We start from the raw sequence: 26,041 nt of genomic DNA on the forward strand, positions 1-26,041 counted from the left end.
GTATCTATTGTGTACTCTTGTATTGTTATGGTTGAAGCTGAAATATTCATTGACAGGTAGGACATTGCAATGTATGGTTTTATATACTGTATTAGATCGGACCAGAGGCGGCATAGTTCTAGGTTGTCTAGGTCTAGAATTTCAAGTCTGGTGGCATAAGGTATCTGCAAAGAGTAGAGGAGTGTAGAACTCTTCTTGTGAAATATTTCTGGACTTTCTCAACTGTGTTAATATCAGATACGTAATGCGGGTTCCAGACTGGTGAGCTGTATTCAAGTATTGGTCTAGCAAATGTTTTGTATGCTCTAGTTAGTAGTGTGATATTACCAGAGAAAAAGCTACGTGGGATTAGGGTAACAACTCTTAATGCCTTTTTGGCTATGTAGTTACAATGGGCTCTAGCACTTAAGATCATTAGAGATGAGTACTCCAAGGTCCTTGACAGAGTTTGGATCATCAACAAGATCTTGACTATTCCACTTGTATTGTATTTTCTGATATATTTTTTTGCCAATATGTAAGACAGAGCATTTATTTGTTGAGATTTGAAGTTGCCATTTGTTTGACCATTCTGATACATAGTTGAGCACCATCACTTGAGACTTTCAAGAAGAGATTGGACTGCCATTTGTCAGAAATGGTGTAGGTTGGACTAGATGACCTACAAGGTCCCTTCCAACTCTGATTATCTGTTAAATCTGAGGTCTTTTTCAAGGGTAGCGGTATTGTCTGCGTCATTATTCTATCTATCTCTCTACCTATCTATCTACCTACCTATCTATCTATCTAGGTTAGTTATTGTCAATAACTAACCTAGTGTACTCCAGATTTGTTATAGTTGGTATAGATACCCACCCTGATGCTGTGTAAATAGGATTAGTCTAATTTTTATGCATTTGCACAAAATACTTTCATCTTTAAGGTCTTCCAGTAAAAAAAATGACAGTGATCCTATCTTTATTTAGATACTGTTAATTCAAGGATAGGATGGCACAACAAAAATAATAAATAAAAAATATGTAATACAAATAAAAGTAATGAATGACGGCACACTAGTAGCCAAATTTGAGCAAACAGTTTATTACAAGTTCAGACATTTCTTTCCGTTCTTTTTGAAACCATAATGGCATTTCCTTTAAAATAAAATACAGCAAATTCTTTTCAAGGATTCTATTTTGCCATTGTATTTAATTGCAAAGAGAACTATGAATAGATCTGTTCTGGCAACCTTGTGTAAGCATCAACCCCTTGGGGCATTGACTCCTCCCTTTAAGACATGCATTTTGTCAGAGTTGAAGAGCTATAAAAAGTTACTTTTTTTGTAAACCAGCATGCAGTTTAGTCTGCTTTAAATAAAGTACCAAACTGCAACAAGTCTCCATGGAAACATTTAACTCTTCATCAGCTAGAAATTTGGATCAGCTTCTTCCCCTTTTGATTCTAGAAAAGAATGGCAGTGTTTACTAAAGAGGTGCTGGCAGAGCTGGTGGCTTAAGGAAGACTTTGCTTTTTCACAACTTTGTACTCCACAAAATGAGGAATCAAAAATGACCACTCATTAGAAATTCTGCTGCTGCTTAATATATTGTCCTTTGAAGGATACATTAAGTTCCAATTTCATATCTAATTCTATTTGTAAATAAGATTCAAAAACTTACATTTCAAAATAAAATATATTATAATGAAAACTGTGGCACCAAATAGACAAATCCACCTGTTGGTGATTTACTAACATCATACCAAAGTAGTAACCTATAAAGCCAAATACAACTCTTTTAAACACTACTTTGTAGTCTTACAAAGTGCCTCCTGTTCACAACATGATTAATCTGATAGCAAAATATTCTATTTTTAGTAGTGCAATTTTTAGCCCCCCCCCTTTTTTTTTTTTGCTACAACTGATGGCATGGGTCATACGTGTGCACACATAGCACTATGCTTCAATTTGTCCCACAAAACCAGGAATATCTATCTATCTATCTATCTATCTATCTATCTATCTATCTATCTATCTAAAAGATTGTGAGGCCTGGCTTACTTCAAGTTATCACAATACTTGGTGATTAGGACAATTTGTTACTGGTTCGGGATTCAGTTCTTTTGCTGCTTTGCTTAATGCACTAAATTTAAAATCAAATCAGTATAGGTCATTGTGGACACTTTTATGCAATATAAAATTATCTCCTATTTGTTGGTTTAAAAGGCAGTAAGATTGGTTAAAGATCTATAAACTAAGTCTAGAAAGAATTAAACTATTTTACACTAATTTGGCATGTGGAAAAAGTGGCTTTATACCAGGGGTCTCCAACCTTGGCAACTTTAAGACTTCCTCTCGTTGAGGAATTCTGGGAGTGGAAGTTCACAAGTCTTAAAGTTGCCAAGGTTGGAGACCCCTGCTCTATACCTTAGTGCCTTAGTATTCCTTTGCATTCACACTAGATACAAACTGTCTATAATTTCAGTTTAGAAAGAACTTTAAAACTGAATTCACATATGTCATAATGGGATTTGTTTGGTTTTGTATTAATACACATCAGAGGTGGTATTCAGCAGGTTCTGACCAGTTCTGGAGAACGAGTAGCAGAAATTTTGAGTAGTTCAGAGAACTGGCAAATACCACCTCTGACTGGAGATTTTACAGTATCCTTCCCCTGCCACACAGAACCGGTAATAAAAAAATTTGAATCCCACCACTGATACACATGCATGACCAAGGATATGGCAGTTTATTCAACAAGCCATAATTCAACATGTCACAGTATGTTTAGCAAACATTAAACATAGAAAAGTCACATAATTTAGTACAGTATGAAAAAATCAGAATCAGTAATATTTTAAAGAGGCAAACAATCATAATTTAGGAGACTCTCCATATTTCACATTGATGGAGTACTGCAACGTATTCACTGAAGTGTTTATTCAAAGAAGGTACACACTCTGCCACAAATAATAAAGGATTGTGATTCTTTAGGGATTCCATATCAATAAACTGTAGCTGGAAATAGATGTACCTTTAAGATTCAAGTGCAAGTCCAGAAACAATTTTATGTCCACAATTATTTTCAAGCCATTGCGACTCATATTCTGAGACATCCATGAATTTAGTTGCTTTTCAAAATTATGAAAACAGTCATGACAACATGACACTAGCTCAGCCCCTTTCATATATGTGTGCAATGTCACAAAAAGGGGCAGAGTTTGCATCACATCCACTGAATACAACTTCTATCATTTGATTCTTTCATGGACACTTCTTACATTACTCACTATTTTATAATTTTATTTTCTCTTCCATACTTCCTAGTATAATAGATCTTGTTCCTTTTTAGCTTCCACTTTTACTGACTATGAAAACTAGCAGGGTAGGAAATTCATAGCCATAAGTTAAGGTTTAGAAATCTAAACAGAATACATTGTCAAATATTAGGGGCACATAGGAAATTTTCTAGTAGAGACAGACAAATTGTGTTTTCAAGAAAAGGCCACCTACCTTTTGGCAGTGAATTGACATGTCTACTCCTAAAGAGCAAATAAAAGACCAGTAATAAAAGTCCTTTAAAGGACTTAAGAAAAGGAACTTCTCCTTTACCCTTGTGAATCTTCTGGTATATCATTGACAGAATATTGTAGTCTTAATATTACTCAAGTAAAACTGCAACTCTCAGAATTATTTCCGTATATAAGATTTTACTGGTTTTCAGCAGTGACAAGAGTACTTAAACTAGACATGAATAAGGGTCCTTGTCTAGAATCTTTAAGTCCCAATTTAGAAACAAACAAACAAACCTTTCCATGGGAGTTACCAAGTAACTACTTCAGAACCCACAAGTTAACTAATGCCACACACAAAGTAGCAATGAAATGTTAACTAATGAAAATATCTACAAAATACTTCCATGTAGGCAGCATATTGAAAAGAATGTTTACCATTAATCTATGGGTGTGTCAGAGGCTTCTATAGTATAGTTTTGATTTTATATTTCGTTTTCGGGGTCAAAACTTTATTTACCTGAAAACTACTACTTTCATGCTTGCTTGATTCCTAGTCCATGTAAATGCTTCCACCCATATGTTTTCCTCTGTAGTTTGTTCTGCATGCCTTGCATGCCATTTACTTCCCATGTGGTTCATGCTTTAAGCTTGCAAAGATTTCACTAGCTGGGAACAAACTGAGATGGCTGGATTTCAAATATTCTGGAAGGTTTTTACACCAATATGAAACTAGCACAACTTTGGGATTAGGAAATTGTATTCTTTGTAAGCACTGTCATTTCAAGAACCTTTATACAAGGGTTTTATCCTAGTTTGGAACCAGCTGCATAACTACCTAAATTTAGAGTTAACCATTCTGAAAGCAATCCTACCTGTGGCTACTGTTTACTAGAAATGGAAGCAAACTTCCTATGTTCTTTGCAACAGTATGACTGTGGATTCTGTGGAGTACTGGCCCTGCTGGCCTCAAAACATCACGATTCTGTTTCTGGTGTCTTTCCATAGGTATTGTTTAGAATGTATCTTCCTTTCTCTCCCATGAGAGCTACCATGGCAACAAACAACTATGATTCATCAACTATTGGAAAAAGTCCTAGTTTCAAACATTCTCACATGTTAATCATCTCCCTATCACATTGCAGGCAGAATGGCAACTTTACCTTTAGGAATATTGGTAGCAATTGCTTAAGATTTTCTTTTTTGGAAACCATTAAGACAAATGTATACAACAAGCACTGAAAATATGAGTGGAATTAATATGTGGCCAATATCTTTTACTTCCTATAGAGTGATAATAAGGGGATTATTCCAGGGTACCCATTGACTCAGGAAAATGATTGACATTTTTGTATTGTTCCCCTGGTCACCTAAAGAAAGCACAGATTGGCTTAAAATGTTCTCTACCAGTCTCAGCATTTTGGGGGGTACAGAAGTGACCAGGTCAGCTTCAAAGTGATTTGTGGGGAATGGAAACCTTGTAGTTTGCAAAATCTCATAAAAATTAAAGATTAATAAATTATTTCCAGTATTAAACCATCAAATTAAAGGTTAAAACTAATGAGATGACAAAAACTTTCATCTGAGACCACTCAGTAACCAAAACTTATTGCAAGCAAGGAGTTAATAACATGAAAATAATTTTGGGGAAGAAAAATCAATATATGGGGTTGATGCTCAGAGTGATCTTGAAAAGACCAATACAGATTTTAAAAAATATGTACCTGTTAGATATATATCCTGCCTTTTGTAAAAGAACTTCAAGGTACTGTAGGAAGTACTGTAGGTAACACTTTCATATGTTTTTCCACAGAAAAATCCTATAAATAGGATAAAGCTGAGAAAAAAGCAACTGAAGTCAGTTGCAGAAGAGAGCTTCTATCTGAAACTGGATCTCCCAATTTTAATCTATCATTTAATCACTATAGCATACCATCTGGATAAGTAGCAACTGTGCCAAAAAAAATTTATCATCCCATTACATATATTTTACATATGCAGAGGTTAGACATATAAACAGAGGAATCCTGCTTAAGGAAATTTCAGATTCTTTTCCATATTTAATCTATAACCTGCAGATAAATAAACTGGGTGAAGGAGTAGTATTAACACATATCTTGTAAATTACAACTTTAAAGCCAGCCTATGCAACACTATTTAGAAGTAATACCCCCTGAAAACAATCAGACAAACTTCCAAGTATTGACATTCTAGGACTGAAGAGATGTTAAAACTTTTTTTTCTAGGTTTTTTTTCCAGAAAAATCTGCCCTGACTTCACAAAAGTTACTATGCTGCGTTAGAGAACTTTCCAGCTACCATGAACCATAATGCCACTGCCACAAAGTAGGTGTGCCATTCATATACGTGCAGAAGGACAGAACCGAGTGCAAACAATTCGGATTTGTAAGGCTGGTTGTTAACTAATTTGCAAAGCAACCCCAAAGCACAGCGAGGGAACAAGTCATTTGGGCGGCGTTTTCGTTGTTTTAAGTTCAACACTAATCCGTTCTGGACTGGAATTGTGTAAACCCACCGACAAATTTCACCCCCATGCTTCAAACGAGAACACACGGCTCTCGAAAATCTGACAATCGGGAATACACCGCTACAGAGGCTGCCGAGTGCAGTTAGCGAGAGGGTAATACGCCACACTCACCGATGTCTGAGTTACAGAAGGCATCCTGGGGATGAACTGGGACGCAGGTACAAGCTTCGACCAGCAGCTCAGTCAGGCTCCAGCTGCAGAGCAGCAAGAAAAGACTCAGCGCCCGCCCTGACATATTGTGTCGCGCAGGAGTACCCTACTCCTCGGTCTCCACCCACGTGGAGAACAGTTAAGAAGTAGGGGGAGATGCTTTTAGAAAGAAAGGAAGAAGGAAAAAAAAAGCGTAGCTGCAATGCTGCTTCGTCCGGATGCTCCTTCCCCTGTTTGGCGAGGCAAGCGAGCGAGTGCTGAAAGGGAGCAAGGCGCTTTTAATTTTTTTTGCGCGCGGGGTTCCGCTCCTATTAAAAGTGCAGCCTCGACTTTCCTCTCCGCGCGTTTGACGCTCCTCAGCCACTCTCGTGCGCGCCTCTGCGTTCTTTGGCGGCTGCAGGGAGTTATAGCCTTGAGCGCGCCCCACACGGCTATTGGGGTGCCGCCTCCTGGACCAATCGGAGCCCCGCATTACCTCATTCCTCAGGAAAGGGGAGAGGCTACCAAAAAAAAAAAAAACTGGTTGGAGGCGGGGTCCTACCAAGGGATTCAGTTCCATATAGGGAATAATCTGTATTCTCTGTATGTGGCAGTTGGGGCTTAACAAGCAGGATTTCTGTTGACAGTTACTAAAGGGAAACAGGAAGGACAAGTAGATACTAGACTGTGACAGGGATGATGAAGAACGTTAGAGGAAACTTTGATAAATACACTCAGGAGAAGGAAACCAGTAACTGCTGGTCCTTGTTGGCTCTCTTTTTATCCGTATATTCAAATATTAATATTCCTCAACTTCACAGCAGTTTACACTATCAAATACGGCCATCCAGATTTTGGTCCAAAAAGTTACCACATAAAATGAAAAAAAAAAAGTTGGGGGGGAGGAAAAGCAAGAACACTCACATCAAATAGTCAAGTGCTGTTCATCTGTAGAGCTGAAAAGTCTGAAAGGCATCTTAGCCCTAGTTGATAGTATTTTATTGTCTGTCCTGAATGGAAAAGCTATAAATGAATCAGATTGGAAAATAGCTGGTTTCTCCGCTGAGCCAAAGAATGGCTCTTTACTAAGATGGTTGAATGAAAACTAACACCTCCACTCCATATCCTTAGTTTAAATGAAGTAAATGAAGTTTTTTTCGTGTCTTCATTTCAGCCAAATAGATGCCCACAAAAAGGGCCCTCAGTTTGAATGGTATAGCAGAGATTTAAGATGGTGAGAGTTTTCAATTCCCTCTTGACTGGCTCATTCTGCCTACCATTGACATATTGAAGAGAGATCTTTTGTTTTTGTTTTTTGCTTCTGAACCCTGTTTCAAAGTTTTGAAGGTTGCTGTCATGCCCCTGTTGGAGTCTGACTCAGAGGGAGAGATGGAACAACTGACAGGGAGTGGGAGTGTGGCTCCGGTGGTTGTGGAGGAAACTGGGGAACGGCACTGGCCGGATGGCCATTCAGAGGAAGACCCAGGCCCATCCCCTCTTCATCCTAGGGCACGCAGGGAGGAGTGGATAAGGAAGAAACGTGAGTGGCATGGTCTGTGGGGGAAGAAGGGGCCCTGATCTCCTTCATGGGCTGCAGCTGGGACAACTGTTTAAAAGGACAAACTGCACCCAACCAAGTATATTTATTGTCTGTCGTGTTGCTACAAAGAAATTTCTCACTTTCATTCTCATTGCATGATACTATTTGTCTGCAAATTTCAATTCCATCTATGTGAAAGGAATCAATTGCAAAACCCTTCTGACATTGAAAAACATTGATAACATGATCCTCTGACGAGCAAATCTTAACAGTAATCTCCCTTTGACTTTCCCTTTGTTCATCAATTTTTCTCATGTGAAACTTATTGGCTACTACCAGGTTGTCACAGGTGGATCACACAAATCAGTACACCATTTTTACCCCTTTTGCTCCAATAACAGTATTCCCATTAGCTGTCATCAATAACCCACAATTGGTGGTAAGTTTCAGTTGGAGAGACTCTTCCCACCATCAAAAATCAGTTACCTACATTTCTTAAAGCTCAAATGATGAGTTCACTCACAGGCTTTCATTTCATAAACAACAGCAACACAAACTTTTCTTACAACAACTTCATACTAACTGAAATGAAAGCACACAAAGAACCCATCCAACATTCTAGCTTGTAAGTACAGGTAATCCTCGTCTTACAACAGTTCATTTAGTGACTGTTTGAAGTTACAACAGCACTGAAAAAAGTGACTTATTACCATTTTTCACACTTACAACATTGAGGCATCGCCATGGTCATATGATCAAAATTTAGACACTTGGCAACTGACTAATGTTTATGACACTTGCAGTATTCCAGAGTCATGTGTTCCCTTTTGTGAACTTCTGACAAGCAAAGTCAATGGGGAAGCCACATTCACTTAACAACCACGTTACTAACTTAACAGCGACAGATATTCATTTAACAATCATGGCAAGTGAGGTCATAAAATGGGGCAAAACTCACTTAACAAATGTCTCATTTAGCAACAGAAATTTTGAGCTTAATTGTGGTCGTAAATCAAGGACTACCTATACTTCCATGAGTTGTTGACTTGTAACATTGGAGATTATTTTTCATTTAACCCATGTGTGTACATATACAGTAGTTAGAGAATTCTTATGTCATATGTACTATATAGGAAGGGTGGCTTTTCTATCCCACTACTGGAAAACAATTTTCTTCCAGTACCATTTGATATTACCCTCATCTGATCCCATTTGTCTGAGCGTGACTCTTCTGTTCTTATCATTGAAATGAAAATCCCAGGAGTACAATGGTGGTTTCTGGAAGAAAAATGACTTCCCCAAGGATTGAAATGAGAAATATAAGGCTGTAATAACAATTTCAGGAACCAAAAAACAACACTGAAAATAGAGAAAAGCTCCTGTGACTGGAATTATTAGGAAAAAAATTGCAGTCATTAGAGATCCAAGCCCATAATTTTATTCCCAGGGTCCATTGTTCTACTTTCAACAGCCACATTTCAGTCTCAAGCTTAGTTTTTTGTTTTGTTTGTTTTGTTTTCTTATGTTCAGTAGCAGGAACTGCCAGTCCAATCCAAAAGGCTTGTGCCATTACCAAACAGCTGTCCCGGGGAAGCTTGACTGTTGATAAAGTAGCTGCCATAGTGACCATGCTAGACTTACAATATCTATTTATTGGTGGACAAATGAATGCTACCCATCTCTCCATCACTTCCTTCTGTTGCTTTCTATATACAGATATGTATTCATACAGCAGTGTCTGGAGTGAGGTGGTTATAATAATTGACTGAGTCTGATGAAAATGGCATCTCACTGTAAAAACACAAACCTCACCTCTTTTGTATGTGTATCATATCTTTGCACACAAAGGGGTAGAATTCATGGCTCAACTGCACAAGCTGATTAAAGTGGCTGAAACCGATGAATGTCCATGCATCTAGATCTGTATGCCAGAATAGCAGCCACCACATAATTTTATTTTCTAAGGTTGCCTATATAGGCCCCAAGCACATTATTGGAAATACAGATGATGCTAGAATTTGCTCTGCAGCATGTTATTTATTCCATTTATTTTCTAAATCAAAAGACTAAGAGGAAAAAAAAAAGTTAGCTGGGATAGAAAGTCAGAAGCACAAGAAAACAGTCTGTAGACCTGCAGGCACTAGGTTCTTTATCCTCATTCTAGATTGACCACTGTCCAAAAATGGATTTCGAGGAACATCACACTGAAATTTAGAAATCCCCCAAAGAAAAAAGAAATTAAATAATAAATAGTAAATGTACAACCAACCTAGGATATTAGAATCACTTTTAATAATTAAACACTTTAAAATATTTTAATCTAACACTAGAAAAAATATAATACCTTTGAAAGGTATTATAAGGTGGAGGTCACCAGCATAAAAGGCTCTTTCCACTGTTGCTGTCAAGCTCATAATCTGATAATCTTAATACATGATTTAGTAGAAAACAAGATGCTTCAAGTATGTATTTAGAGGTACTTGCTAGCACTAAGGAATGGCTTCATGAGTAAATATGGTTCAGACTGTAAACTAAAAATAGCATTGAATGAACCATACTGACAGTATTTTATTTTGTCTCAACTTTTACTAAAAGAGGCAAGATGGAACTATACATGATGATTTTATAACCATTTAGTTATATGTTTTCTCAAGAATTTTAAAAATTGTAATGTAATGGAGATGGGTAGAATTTTATTTGACATTATTTCTACAATCCTATTATAATACTGCAACTCAAAAAGTTCCTTGAGAATAAAGTTCAACAATAGAAACAATATGTATTTGTGCTCATATATTCACTTTAAATAGTTATAAACAAGTTCTTAGTCTAGTTGGTGAAAAAGAATTTCCATTTCAAGTGTTTATTTTGTATTTTAAGAAAAAAAATTCATCCATAGCAATCTGCTACTGGAAAAATGGGTGCCATGTTTCCCTCACATTGAAAAAATGTTTATATGATTTTGAGTTAGGTAATCATTTATACACTAAATATAAAGCTTCTTGGTCGCCCTGAGTGACTAAAGTAAAGTATTTAAAACTAAGCTTGGAAAAGCCCTATCATAACTTTATACTGTGGGTACTTCCAAGTTGCATATTTGGATTCTAGCAATTGCAATGCTCAATGCAATTTATATAAAGAGGTTTTCTTTGGGTCGTTTTGCTTTATTTCTCTCTGCCAGTATAAAATAGGAATAGAATTACATCAAAGGGAATTGTAACATGAAAGATCTTACAAGATAACATTATTACCCTGGAAAAACAATGGGAACTATTAACATTATTAGATGTTGGGATTTCAAATCTCCCACACAGAACTTTAGAAGACTTAAGTTACTTCCAGAACTTAGACTTGCTTTCTTCTATTTTAAGATTGGCTCCAGGCTCAATTTTTTCTCAAGAACTGATTCAGTCTTTTTTTTTACCATCTTCCTAGCCCCATCAAACCTACGACTGATCAATTTCTAGATTAGATCATAAGAAAGTATCTTCTACAAAGTAGTATGATTTCAGATATCCTACATCTCAACATTGATATGCTTTGATCTGTAGTTTTCAGCTGATACACACAGAAAACTGACTTTATTTTAATTATGTACACCAGTTGGCACTAGCCACGGAATCATATGATCTTTTCATTTTAGCTTGTCTCTATCCCTACAGCATGTCTCTTTTCCACAATAGTTATTGTTTGTCCTGATATCTCCATGTAGTTTAATATTAGTTTTAAATCCTAGCCAAATTGAAATGCCATAGTTAGCTGTGAACACATTTAAAAGCAGAATTGAAGCTAAGGTATGAGTGGAAAAATTGCTTCAAGGATACGAAGAACTGCTATGAGATTGAAAACAAGTCCATCCTAAATATAGTTTTTTCTCTGTTGTTGATTTGATTCATGTTCATTTATATTTTTGCAAAAGCTGCAAGCAATATTATATGGTTAATAAACTACATTTCATCTACCCTGGATATTTCTCCAGAAATTAAAAATAATATTAACCGTTGAAGGATGTGGATCAAAGAAATATTATTTTGAATTATTTTAAATAATTTATATTATGTATAACAAGGGGTTGGATTGGACAGTTCCTTCTTTGCTAAAATTCTTGCTTATAATGGTTATGTTTAAACACTTGTTCAAGCTGAAAAACATGTAACCACAAATATTTCCTACCTGGCTGCTTGCTGTAAGGTTTCCTGTTTCGATAGAATACTTGAATGCAAAGTTCAAAAGGACAATTACTATAAATTGTATTGAAAAAGGAAGTGCCTGGCTCTTCTGACTCCAACTCAACAGAGAGGGATTCAGAATTGCCTGCTTTTGCAAAAGTATAATAAAATTCTTGTTTGTTGACTTTATCTCGTTGTCCCGAAAATTTGTTAAGAATTTGGGGTTACCTAAATCTGACACTGTGGTCACAAAAAGTCACCATTATCCCTGTATCAACTCTAAAACACTAATGTCCTAATATGGGAGAGTTCAGCAAAAAAAATCTACATCACAACTGTACAATTAATTCCTCCCTCTGCTTTAGCTCTGCAGTGTTTTAGCAATTCGTGCAAACCAACTTCATCTTGTCTCTATGCTATTTTGAGAGGAAATAACATAATCACACCTGGAAGGAAAGTTTCCCACTGAAAAGATTTCACTTCCTAAGTCAGTTTGGAATGTGTCTAAGTATTATGCTAGAGGGCACTGTGTTGCAAGAGACTAGCCTTGGGGGGGGAGGTGTTCTGAAGAGAAGAAATGCTCACCACTTGGAATAATTAAAAATTATGTTTGTATGGGTGGGGTTCTCAGTTACTCATGATGTCTGTTTTGGCTAAATTCTAGATCAGATTGTCCCTAAGCCACCTGCCATAACCTCAACCAGTTCTATTTAGATGGCTTTTTCAGACTCTAGAGTGTAGTTCAGTGTGGAAGACTTGAAATCGGTTCCCAATTTACTCACCTTAGCATACAGGATACTATTATACAATTTTAAATTGGGATTTTAAAAATATCATATGAGTTCTGGGATCTAAAAAAAAGTCTAATGCTTAGTGGATTATTCGTTTGTGTGTGTGCGTGCATGTGTGTGTGTGTGTGTGTGTGCGTGTATGGGAACCCACCTCTTTGCCAGGGTACAGATGTTTTATCTTGTTTGGTATCTTTGGAGACAATTTTTCTCTATGTGTCTTCTTATCACAACTGCTCTCTTTCCATTTTTTTTACATTGGTGCATCATTTTATTTCCATCATGTATCTCATGGGACACAGAGTTATCATGTGGACAGGAATTTCCTGGAGGTATCAGACATCTATTTGAAATCTACATGCTTTTATGAGATGTATCCTTTAGTAAGGATTAGTCAGAAAGGTGATGCTGGTAGTGGTAGGGAAACATGGAGATGAAGCCTAGAAAAGAGAAGAAACCCAATTCATTTATATTTAAATATATAGTGAATATATGAAGGAATAAATTAATGACTGCATACTGTATTATATTTTACAGTGTATTACCAAATTCATATGCAGCAAAACCTTGAGTCTGTCTATCTTGCATCCTTTTACTAATACTGGGAAAGAAGCATCTTGTTAGCTAAAAAATTTTTTTTCCTGATATAAAACTGTGGATCTCCTGTGGCCTCACACTGTGCCTTGGCATAGGAATCCTTCAGTAACATTTTCTGGCCACATTAACAAGAAGCAATGCTATTAGCTGTTACTCTTACACAAAGCTCTAATACTCTGAATTATTACAAGATAGCTTATCTGAGACTTTAAAATGCATGTGAGCTACAATTTATTTGCAGTTACAAAAGCTGATGATAAAGCCTCCCTAAATGCCTTCTCTGTACTGGTATTCTTCATAAGTTATGCTCCGGGAGAAAATTGCTTCTATGGCTAATTCCCACTCTTCTACTAACTTGTAAAATTTCAACAATCTCTCAACTTCTGTGAAGTTAGACAAGCAATGAGTCATTTTCTAAACTACATGTCAGAAGCAGGTGAAATTCCACAACAATGTCTAGTATTACATATAAATTATATTCACATAATCCTTTATTTCTAATATTTCCATAACAACTACAGCATGACACATAGCTTATAAAAATAATACCCTTCCATTCTGATGGTATTAAAGGCATCGTTGCAAGATATACAGTATGCTTGTTACTTGATCTGTAATAACATCTCATTATTTCTTTGCTTTCAATCTTTGTATATTTGCATTGAGTAAAACTCTTTTCTTCCTATAGATCTGCAATTGGTAGTCCTGGTTGCTCTGCCAACAGAGTTTTGTAGCCTATTTGTCACCAGATGTCCAGCAACTCCAGCACCTAGGTAGTGCAGTCCTTGTTGACCTGGACAAAGACAGATCCAGTATGGGGTTCTGTAAATTATGTCTTACTATATTGTTTATGGGAGTGGGAGTGGCTCCTCTGCTGACATAATTCTGAACTTCTTCAAGGCACACAAGCCCCATAACCATGTCCATGATAATGCTTTGGGGGCAGGATGGAAAGTATTATCATTATCTTTAAGGAGAGGGGGCAACATTCATGGATAGAAAGAAATCTGGTTTCTCCTTTTTTTTACTGTGATTCTGACATAAATCCACACTATAAACAGCTTTAAGGAAAATACATTTGATGTAAAATGTAATTTAGCTATATTTTTTTCTGGTTTCAGTGGAATATTTCACTATCATTCTGTGAACAGAGAGAAATGGTCTAAAGATTATAGTGGGCAACATGTGCATCAGCTATTAAATGAGTTACAGAAAACTGTTGAGCTACTTTTTATTTTATTTTATTTAGTTTGTCAATTGCTTACAAGATAATAGGTATAAGTAAAAACATAGTTATGAATACATGGATACATATAAGAAAATAAAAAGGAAGAATACCTACAGGGATGGGTGCACTTATGCATGCCCCCTACAGACCTCTTAGGAAAGGGATGAGGTCCATAGTAGATAGTTTAAGGTTAAAGTTTTTGGGGTTTGGGGAAGAAACCACAGAGTCAAGCAGAGTATTCCAGACATTGACCACTCTGTTGCTGAAGTTGTATTTTCTGCAATCAAGTTTGGTGCGATTAACCTTGAGTTTGTATCTATTGTGTGCTCTTGTATTATGGTTGAAGCTGAAGTATTCATTGACAGAACATTTCAATGATGCATTGAGTAAAACTCAATGACAATTGGGCAAATAGAGGAAAGGGAGGAGAAGGAAATACCAGAGAGGGAACTGGCACGTTTGGGTTTCTAACAGCTTAGTATTCTAGAAGTGAACATTAGGATTAGAGCTGTGTGCCATATAATTTAAATACTCTTTCTTTTATGCTGCATCCATATATAAATATCTACAAACTCCCCAAAGATAATGATACATCCTGGACTAGTTAGGAATCTGGTTCTATCACTCTCCTTTTTATTATTTTTTTCACAATTATTTAATATTGGAAGAGCTAGTTTAACATTAAAGCATTCAAAATGCATTAAGACTTCAGTAATTTATTTATTATTAAACAAACAAATTTCAGATAACTCAGATATGGTACTTTAGAAAAGCTATTGAAAATAGAATTCCTGAGGCTTTATATCTGGGATAAACAAGGGGTAGGGTGGTTAAAAGTTGATGATTTGTTTCCCTTTTCATTCCTTTCCTGTGAATAACCTTTGCCTTACAAATCTATTGAAATTAACATGCCTGAAATGCTTTGTACTTTAAAGAGTACTTTCTAACAGCGGTTTGGCATTGGATTTGCTGATGAAATTTATGAGAAGGCATAGCTTCAGTTGAAGTTGTATCAGAAGTTGTATCTTATAAAAACATCTTGAAATAAATGTTGTCTCCTATGTTATGAAGAAAAAGGTTTCAAAGACTTTTGAAGGAGCACAAGTATCTTCCATAATATATACAGTATGTGGGATAGATAGATAGATAGATAGATAGATAGATAGATAGATAGATAGATAGATAGATAGATAGATAGATAGATAGATAGAAGTGGGATTCTACCAGTTCATACCTATTTACTAGAACCAGTTGTTATCATTCTAAGCAGTTCGGAGAACCAGTTGTTAGAAGAAATTACTGGCCTAATCCTGTAAGGAAGGCAGGAAGGAAACATTCTAGTGTTGCTTAAAGAAACTTCCTCTCCATTAACCCTTATTACATTCTTGGCAGGACTGGACTTCCTGTCTCAGGAACTTCTCTGGAGTTTTTTCCCCTCCTTTGCTGGTACTTTGCTTGTGTGGAGTGACCATTCAAAGTTACAATGGCACTGAAAAAAGTGACTTATGACCATTTTTCACACTTACGATGGTTGCAGCATGCCCACAGTCATGAGAGGCCAGGTGAGGAGATGCATGCCTCGATGTGAGTGATATTGAGTTGGCCACACCCAGCCAATAACATGACCACCAAGTCATGTCCAGCCAGTCACATAACCACCAAGCCATGCCCACTAACTAAGCCATGCCCACAGAACCGGTTGTTAAAAAATTGGAATCCCACCCCTGGATAGATAGATAGATAGATAGATAGATAGATAGATAGATAGATAGATAGATAGATAGATAGATAGATAGAAGTGGGATTCTACCAGTTCATACCTATTTACTAGAACCGGTTGTTATCATTCTAAGCAGTTCGGAGAACCAGTTGTTAGAAGAAATTACTGGCCTAATCCTGTAAGGAAGGCAGGAAGGAAACATTCTAGTGTTGCTTAAAGAAACTTCCTCTCCATTAACCCTTATTACATTCTTGGCAGGACTGGACTTCCTGTCTCAGGAACTTCTCTGGAGTTTTTTCCCCTCCTTTGCTGGTACTTTGCTTGTGTGGAGTGACCATTCAAAGTTACAATGGCACTGAAAAAAGTGACTTATGACCATTTTTCACACTTACGATGGTTGCAGCATGCCCACAGTCATGAGAGGCCAGGTGAGGAGATGCATGCCTCGATGTGAGTGATATTGAGTTGGCCACACCCAGCCAATAACATGACCACCAAGTCATGTCCAGCCAGTCACATAACCACCAAGCCATGCCCACTAACTAAGCCACGCCCACAGAACCGGTTGTTAAAAAATTGGAATCCCACCCCTGGATAGATAGATAGATAGATAGATAGATAGATAGATAGATAGATAGATAGATAGATAGATAGATAGATAGATAGATAATCTTATATAAACTTATTATTATAATATCAAAATATATAGTTGCCATTCATGCCAGAAAGGGCACCATAAAACTTAGGAAAAGCACAAGGTTTATTTGTACATGAATGTATAGCATACATGCTATACATTCATGTACAAATATACACAACACACAATCCTTAAAGTAAAATACTGTAAGAAAAAATGGAATCCAATACAATCTAATTAAAATTTAGTGTGCTCGGTAGTGAGTAAAAATGCTGCTGATTATTAGAAAGACTAGGAAGTAGAAGGCTAAGGATACTTTCATGCCAGTTTTTTATCTACTTCAGAATTATCTCCAAACCTGAGCGATATGATAGTGACATCTGGTTTGGGAACCTGAGTAAATTTGTTTTTCATTCTGTACCACTTTATTGAAAATAGGGATGTGCATAACATTTTGTGCATGAACCAACCTATGTACTAAATACTTGGCTTGGAATGACTCATCTCTAAAGCAAATACTGTATGCACAATGCAGATAGTTTGGTCTATGCATGGTATGTAACAGAGCTGTTTAGTTTCAGATAAAGTGACTGGGAAGAATCAGGAAAAAAGCCAAGTATAGTAATAATTGAAGAAACAAAGGGGAAGGAAGACCCTGGAAAGATCAAAGGAAAAGTGAGTTTGTAGAATACAGATAGTCTCCATTTTGCAAATAGGGTGCTAATAAATGGCAATAAAAGAAATTCTGACCAATGTGCATATCAGCACCCAGATTTCTGCACCTAACAACAATACATGCCAGAATAAGAATAATACAGGTTCAACTAAAACTAATCGAGACAGTGATATTCTCTCTCTCTCTCTCTCTCTCTCTCTCTCTCTCTCTCTCTCTCTCTCTCTCTCTTTTTTTTTTTTTCTCTCTCTCTCTTTCTTCAGCCAAAACATACTCAAGTGTTGGAAATTAGTTGCCATTCATGCCAGAAAAGGTACCACAACACTTAGGAAGATCCCCAAGTTTATACATCGTATACATGCACACACAAACAAACATTTACATCTTAATGACCATTTTTCTGAATTAAATGCAGTTGATAAACAAGGGCTACCTGTATGGAGTCTGTACTGAATTATTACAATAGTTTCAGGTAGACACATTAGTACATTGTTAGTAGTAGCTGAAGATAAGAAATGAAGGCATTGACAAAATGGTAAAGAGCAGTCGAATATGTTATCGTGGGACATCAATGAGAGTTGATTGGAGGGAGGAAAGGCATTGGGAAGATCAAGAATAAGTGAGGCAGTGGGAAATTCCATACTAGGAGCTGTTTGGGGGAAAACAGAAAGATAACTGTGTGTAATAGCTTCAGCCTATTCTCTCTGTTCAGAGCATTTCATTCAGAGCAACTAAAGTATGCTGTATTTTTATTCTGAAAAACCATCATTGTTTCAAAATGATTTTACGGAAAAGTTGGCTATATGTTATACTCTTATACTGAGCAGGAAAGAAAGAATGAGCACTGGTTTCTTGTGTTGTTCTTTGTGTTTCAAGAGAGGTTGTGTTTCAACTGAGGAACTGAAGGATATAGCCCATAGAAGTGTGGAAGTATCTAGAGAGAATGAAATTGATTACCCACAAAAAGAACATGAGTATAATGGAGTAAAACAATGAACAAGAGTTCAGTAATATGTTGCAGACTCCTTTTATCTATAAAGAAGATTCCATTTCAGTTTCATGAGCCAGATGTTTTCCACTTTCAAACATAGCATTGCCCAGTTTCAAAAAAGCTAACATTTTAGTAACTGGGGAAAATTTCCTTTCTTCTTCCCTTTTCTGTTTTTGTTTCTTTGCTTCTTTTTTCTTTTTTTCACACTATAGTGTTAGTATTTAATACATTTTCTATGAATATTCATGAATGAAATAGTGCTAAATTGCTATATCTTTTTGATTTTGATTTTTGATATAAAAAGTGCACAAAAGTGCTTTTTCAATTTAGATCTCTAGTCAATATAACTCTGAGGATAATATTTTATTCCTAATATTTTTCAGGCAGAGATTTCTAGCATAAAGCTGAACATCTGTTTCCTCATCATTGTGGAATTTCCCTTCCCCACCCCCTTACATTTTTAAAATACTGTATAGTGTGATGACAAGACGATAGCAGATATATAACCTGAAGCAAATATCACATCACTCAAAACTTTTCCGATTTCTCTTGCATTAAGAATATACATTGATCAAGAGGAGACTGAAACACCTTTCTGTGATCTTTACCTTGCCAAATATTCTACATTAATGCCAAATTTAAAAGATAATCCACTGCTTTAGGTGAAAACCTTCATCATTTTTAGAGTGAAATGTAAATAGATTCTCAAACTATAGCTAGGGAAGTTAAGAGGTAAATGGGACAGGTAGCTTATGTGCAAGGCCATCTTCAGTGTAATATTGAATGCTTACTAGAACAGAAAGACCAAACGTGCATTAAATAAATATATAAATTTTATGATTATAAATTAAAAGCAGGAAACTCCTAGAATAAAACTATGCTTATATTACTATCATTTCAGTAAGTGTTTCTAACACAGTTATAAGTTAATTTTTTTCCAGTGTAAGACCATGAAGGGATAAATTAATTTATTGTCCTATTTATATCACCTAAATGGGCTCTTGATAGATGAACTGCCACAGAACATCATTAGAGCTGAAACAGCTCTTGTTTAATATTTATCATCTGTAAAGTTGGTTAGTCATATTCCATGAATGTTTTGTAAGGTATCACTGATGGTGTACTCTTCAGTGAAAAATACAGTGCTACGAGAAGCATTGAACTTGCAGTGCTCACAGCTCTTCTAATGAGACTTACTACTATAGGATGTTTCTTCTTCTTCCTTGCTACCACAAACCACTCCATTTCTTCAAGGCTATGATGGCTGGGAATGATGGAATTGACATCTGTAGGTCACAGGTCAGAGAAGAGTAAATTAAATGTGTAAAGTGTTACATAGGACTAGAAGAATAAGAGAGAGCAGTGGTGCACATATGTTAGTAAGAAGACAGCAGCATAAGGTATTGTGGACACAGCTTTTGGCACCATGTGATCTTTCTTGCACACATAAAATTTGCCTGCTATTTGCCATTCCATCCATTTTTCAAGAAGTCATTATTCCGCCCGGTATGTGTACTTATATGTATATACTTATTAAATTTCTATACCACCCAGTTCACCTAAGTAACTGTGGGCAGTTTACAACAGCATGATAAAACAATAGGAACATGCAAATAAAATCACAGATTAAAAACAGAATTAAAAGTAGTTAAAACGTACAAATTAAAAGTAAAAACCAAAGTTAAACAATGTAGAAGACTATAAAGTTTAATGAGGTGGTAAAGTGCCTTCAAGACACCAGCCACCCATGGTCGCTTAACCTTCTTAGGCTAATTGGTAGAGCCAGATCTTGACCCTCTTCTGGAAAACCATGGCTTCAATATGCAGAATATGCAGGATGGAAGGATAGTATCTTTTCTTTTGCCTTAAGCCAGGGATGTCAAACTCAAGGCCTGAAGGCTAGATCCAGCCCACAGGATGCTTAGATCTGGCCCACAAGGCTGCCCTGGAAACAGCGAAGGACCGGCCCATGATGCCTATGCCAGCAAAAATGGAGCTCAGGAGGACCACGGGCGGCCCTCCCAAACTCTGTTTTCACTGGCAGAGGATTTCAGGAGGCCGTCACAGCCAAAAACGGAGCTTGGGAGCCCATTTTCATTGGCAGAGTGCTCAGGCCAAAACAAGTGCCCCTGACACGAGTGACATCAAGCTGACCACACCCACCCTGGCCCCCTGAAGTCAAACTCAACCCTGATGCGTCTCTCAATGAAATTGAGTTTGACACCCCTGCCTTAAGCAAAAACAAATCTTGATACAGTTCTTCTTCTGTCCAATTTTCATAAGACTATGTGAAGTCAGGTTCACAAACTAGTTCACTGAAGAGTGTAAGACACTGTGTTTGTGAGAAGAAGCTTGAGCATCGAATCCCATTCATATCATACCAATCATTATGTATGAGATACGTTCCATTAATTATTTTCCTTTCAGGCTAGGTTTGCATTTTTAGAAGCAGTTTAGATACTAATGCTGTACAAATAAATTTAGAATTATCTGGTTAGGCAATAATATAAGAGAAGCAATGTAGCAAACAACTCTCCCTTCCAATAGTCTGCTGCCAACTCTCAGCCTTGGCCACCTGAAACAGCTTCATCACTCTGCCTGACTCTAGTTGCTTGAATGACTAGTCATGCTAGCAACTGACAGGCAAAACATAAGTTTTAACTCTGAATCACAGACAGTAAATTATAGCAAAATATTTAAAAACAATCTGGTTCATTTCTACTTCGGTCAAGTTTATTCCACTACATCAGCACTTTACTCTCTCATCTGAAAATATCTGTCATGACTACAAGATAAAGAAGGATCTAGGATACAATTCTTGTATTTAAGAGAAAAACAAGTGCAATAAGTTTATTATACTGTATTTTAATTTGGTCTTTATGGGAAGCAACAAGTAATTTTGGAGATCTTGCCAGGGTTAGTTCCCAGAAGACTTTTAATCCAGTTCCACAATTTATCAGTCCCCTGTCGATAATTTTTCCTTCTAGGCTATGGATGCATGGGAATTTTTTTTTGAAGAAGGGCTTCAGACTTTGAATATAGGGATAAAATTCCTCTGTTATTCATTGAAGCATGCTTCTCTTTTGGAGGGGCTTTGCATGAGTGTGAAAAAGATGTGACTGTTTTAATGAATCAAATTATTAAAGCAGTATATATTTGAAGCAACTCTCAAAGCTGAAAAAGCCCACAGCTTAAAATATGTACTATGAGAGATGCTGCACATCCAAAGTGCTTCTTCCAAATAATTTTGTAGTTACAGCCCTAATATTTATTTGTCACTCAAAAGCTATACATAAGCTTAAATGCATAAGATCCTGAAAAGACTAACATGAGAGAAAAAAAGAAATCATATTGAATTTCACCTAATAACTCAGTACGATTTTTCCTGTCCTATTAAGGTATGTAATGTAAAATTATTACCATATGAGGGAAGCTACCTTCTCTGTAGGTACAATTGCATCATATCAAAAAGCTTAAGGTTGTGAGCTGTTTCCATTTGGATATCTACAAGTCTATTAGGACTTCCTGGCCACATTGACTGCAGTTTTAAAAAAAGAGGAAAAATGACAAGTTTTTTTTTCCCCTGACTAGATCCATGTATAGCTGAAGTTATTATGGGTGGAAAGAAGGGCTTTGTACATAAGAATACAATGAGTGGGAGTTTAAGTTGTTCTAATACAATGTCCCTCAGCATTCCTTTTCTCTTTGCTAATTTAGTAACATTTGATTGGCCTGTTCCATTTTATACCAATTTTTTGGCTTTTATGCTCACCAAACTATGTGAATGACAACATCTGTGTGGGTGTTGGTCAGAAAGGATCCAAAACAAGCCTGCTTTATAACAAGTGTACCTAAATGTGAACATGAGGCAATTTCATGAGCCATGAGGGTGACTAGTTAATTATTTAATAATCAAGGATTATGCAACAGGAACACATTGTTTGTACTGAAATTATATCCAAATCAAAAAATAGCATAGAGATTATTTTTAGGATGGGAGGGACAGAATCGTTAAAGCACATTCTTTAAAAGTAGAAGATCCCATAGATTCAAACTTCTTCAAATGGGACATGAACAGCCACTGCCAGTAAGATAAGGATGGTGTGTCAAAGAGATGAGAGCCATGGTGTATGATTAAGGTATCAAGTTAGAAATCAGGAAACCATTCATTCTAATTCCATCTTGGGCATGAAGCCAGATGGGTGATCTTGGGCCAATCATACCCCTTCATTCCCAGGAAGGAGGGAAAGGCAAACCACTTCTGAAAATCCTTGCCAAGAAAGGCAATAGATTTGTTTCTATAGAAAATCTTTTTCATTTCCAGATAAGTATTTTGATAGCTGTAATTTCCTCAGCCAACTCTAAATATTTTATGCCAGTAAAATAAATATAATATGTAAGAGATGATCTGAAATAATAGAATATGCCATTTAGGAAGGTAAAGAACCGAAATTGGCTTGTTTTCTTTTGAAGCAGAAGATGCAGTTTTTGCCATTATGCCTATGGAATTAGTTATTAGAATATTCACCATACAAACATATAAAAATAATCATGATATGGAACATCTGGAGATTCTATCATAGTTATATCTTTTACTTATTGTCAGCATTTCAAGCTAAGTCAAGATAGAAAGCAAACTTTGCAAAGATTATAGGGATACTGCCAATAATTATCCTACAATAATTAGTTGTAGGATGGTAACACTAACAGAATCTTAAAAATCTGCAAAAATTTCTGTCAGCCTCTTCTTATACCAAACAGAATCAAGGCAGGGATACTTTGAGTTTCTTTCTTGCATTTATTTTTCCTTTCCTGGGACTGAGTTGCTTTATTATCTCTCAATTATTCCTGCATACTGTTGTCGAGATTACCTTCACAGATTAAGTTACAGTCTGAAATGTACAAATTTCTGTACAAATGTTTGAATCCAGTCCTTCTGGTAGGATGAACTATCATTCATACAGGACTATGACCCACACATGCAGATTTAAGATAACTTTTTTATTATGTTCTGCCTATAATAAAAGGAATTTTCAGCCTTCTTTTGGGAACAAATAGATAAGGCTCCATGGAACATTGGGGAGGGGGGTGTCAGTCCTAACCCATTTGCAGTCGCAGAGTGATGCAGGCTAACTTCGTGCTTGAGCCCTCCTCCCTGCCAGGTTAGGTGCTTGGCAACAGTACTTGTTGCTTTGTCAAGAATGTCAAAAAGTAATATTTACATAAAGGTTTGTACAGGTAGTCTTCAATTAACAATGGTAATTAACATAGCTGCAAAGCACAATGTCATATGACCACACCATCTTACAATGGCAGTTCTGGAAATTCCAGTTGTGGTCATTAGGTAAGACATCATATAGTCACTATTTGCAATTTAGTCCTGGCTTTCCTACTGACTTCGTTGGAAGCTGGCAGTCGAGGTCACAAATAGAATAGAATTCTTTACTGGCCAAGTGTGGTTAGATACACAAGGAATGTGTTTCTGGTGCATAAGCTCTCAATGTATATACAACAATAGTGATAGATCATTAACATAGTCATTGTAAAATACATTCATCATAAAACATTAGATGCAATACTTTGTGATAATCATGGATATTAAATAATCAACTAACATAAATCATACTAGGATACTAAGTAAGCAATATAAATCATAAGATACAAGCAACAAAGTTATAGTCATAAGAAGATAAGGAGATAGGTAATAGGGAAGATGAGAATAATGATGGTAATACTGTCTTTTTAGACAGTTTGACAGTGTTGTGGGAATTAGTTGTTTAGCAGAGTGATGGGATTGGAGGGGGGACTTTTCCTTGGATCTAATTGTTCTGACCTGCAGAGCCCTATAGCATCATTTTGAGGGTAGAAGTGGAAACTGTTTATGTCCAGGATATGAGGGGTCTGTAGATATTTTCACAGCCCTCTTTCTGGCTCGTGCAGTATACAGGTCCTCAACAGAAGACAGACTGGTAGCAATTGTTTTTTCTGCAGTTCTAATTATCTGTTGAAGTCTTTATTTGTCTTGATTGGTTGCAGTGCCAAACCATAGAGTTATAGAGGTGCAGATGACAGACTCAATAATTCCTGTATAGAATGGTGATTATAGGACTGCAGGACAGTGCAATTATTATAAATTGCAATTCAGTTGACAACCATCTGAATTGGAATCATGTGATTTCAAGGATGCTATAATGACTGCAACTTTCTCAAACCATTCAAAACTTTGAATGGTAACTGAACAATTGATCAAGCTAGAGACTAGATTCACTGAGTACTTACCTGTACATGTTTTCTAAAAGACCTGGCTGAATGAATTTTTTTCCTAAACTTACAAGATAGTGCCTTACAAAAGTTGATGAGACTTTTAATATCAATGATTAAATCAAATGTGTGTGTAAATCCTTCCAACCTGCCTGAAACATTTAGATTTTGTCTTTTCCTACAAGCTTTTGACTGCTATTCATTTCACTTCTATTCTGTTTAATTGCATGGCTGCCTCGCAACAATTATAACTCCGTCTTGTACAGAGAAGAAATACATTTCTCATGACATATTTTATCTTTTATTTAGTGTCAAAAAGTCTTCCCTATATGGGGACTTAGAACTGTAACTACGGTGGCTGTGTAAGTAGATAGAAAATTAGCTGACTAAGCTGGAGAGAATGCTGGAAAGGCTTAGGGTTGAGTCCATCTGGGACTGTGTTGCCATGCTAACCAATTAATTATTATTCATTGGTCCCAAGGGTGGAAGTCTTACATTAGTAACACAGTCATATAGAGGAAACTCTATTTATGGTTTTTCCTTCCTTCTCTAATCTATAAATTTAACAATAGGGCATTAACTTTAAAGAAAAGTTATTCACCATTGCTTGTAGTCTTTGGTATGTTTGAAAATGATTTGCTGAGACTTTTCCCTTAGTTTTTTTGTAGCTTGGAAGATTTCCACATGCCATAGTTTTTGCCCCATTTCTATGTCCCTTTTATCCTTCTTTATCATTTCGAAGCCAACCTTCAATATATTTTGCTTCTGATGACCTTTGAAAAGACAAAATGTTTTAATTTTCCTTTTAGTTAGGGTAGTTGAAGCAGCAACAAGATTCAAACCCTGTTGAATTGGCTTTGTTCTTGAGATTACAAAATATTCTAACCTTCAGTATACATAAAAGGAAACAAATGCCAAGAATACAAACAAAGGTATCCACATTTTCAATACAGGTTGTGTGCATTTGTGTGCCTGGATATTTGCATGAATAAATATACAAATGAGCAGTTGTTCATACAGAAGTCACCCTGATATAACAATCTATTGTTTATGTTAAAAAGCCTTTGCTAGCCATAATTCTGATGATTAGTCAGGTATTTTTTGCAACAGTTCAGACTTTGACTATATTGTACAGCATTTTGCTTGGGGCCAAAGACAACCAACCTTTTTTCAGGCCTAACTAGATCTTTCTAAAGTTACTCATGTAAAAGTATTACATAGCATTTTTTAGTCCTTAATGGATTTTTTTTCCTATGTGCATAAACAAAAAGA

General features: G+C 36.3%; 2 protein-coding genes across 2 annotated transcripts in view; one reads left to right on the forward strand and one right to left on the reverse strand.

Annotated features, from left to right (window-relative positions):
• TIMP3 (TIMP metallopeptidase inhibitor 3) overlaps nt 1-6,568 on the reverse strand; it is a 37,923-nt gene extending 31,355 nt beyond the window's left edge. Inside the window, exon 1 of the mRNA XM_026695448.2 lies at nt 6,148-6,568. Within this exon, the coding sequence (XP_026551233.1) occupies nt 6,148-6,271 (124 nt within the window). The 5' untranslated portion in view covers nt 6,272-6,568. The remainder of the gene's footprint in view (nt 1-6,147) is intronic.
• Nucleotides 1-26,041, forward strand: part of SYN3 (synapsin III) — a 195,062-nt gene that overhangs the window by 81,894 nt on the left and 87,127 nt on the right. The window lies entirely within an intron of this gene.

The sequence above is a fragment of the Pseudonaja textilis genome, chromosome 5 (assembly GCF_049901715.1).
Source record: "Pseudonaja textilis isolate UNSWEBS1 chromosome 5, rPseTex1.2, whole genome shotgun sequence".
Classification (NCBI taxonomy): Eukaryota; Metazoa; Chordata; class Lepidosauria; order Squamata; family Elapidae; genus Pseudonaja; species Pseudonaja textilis.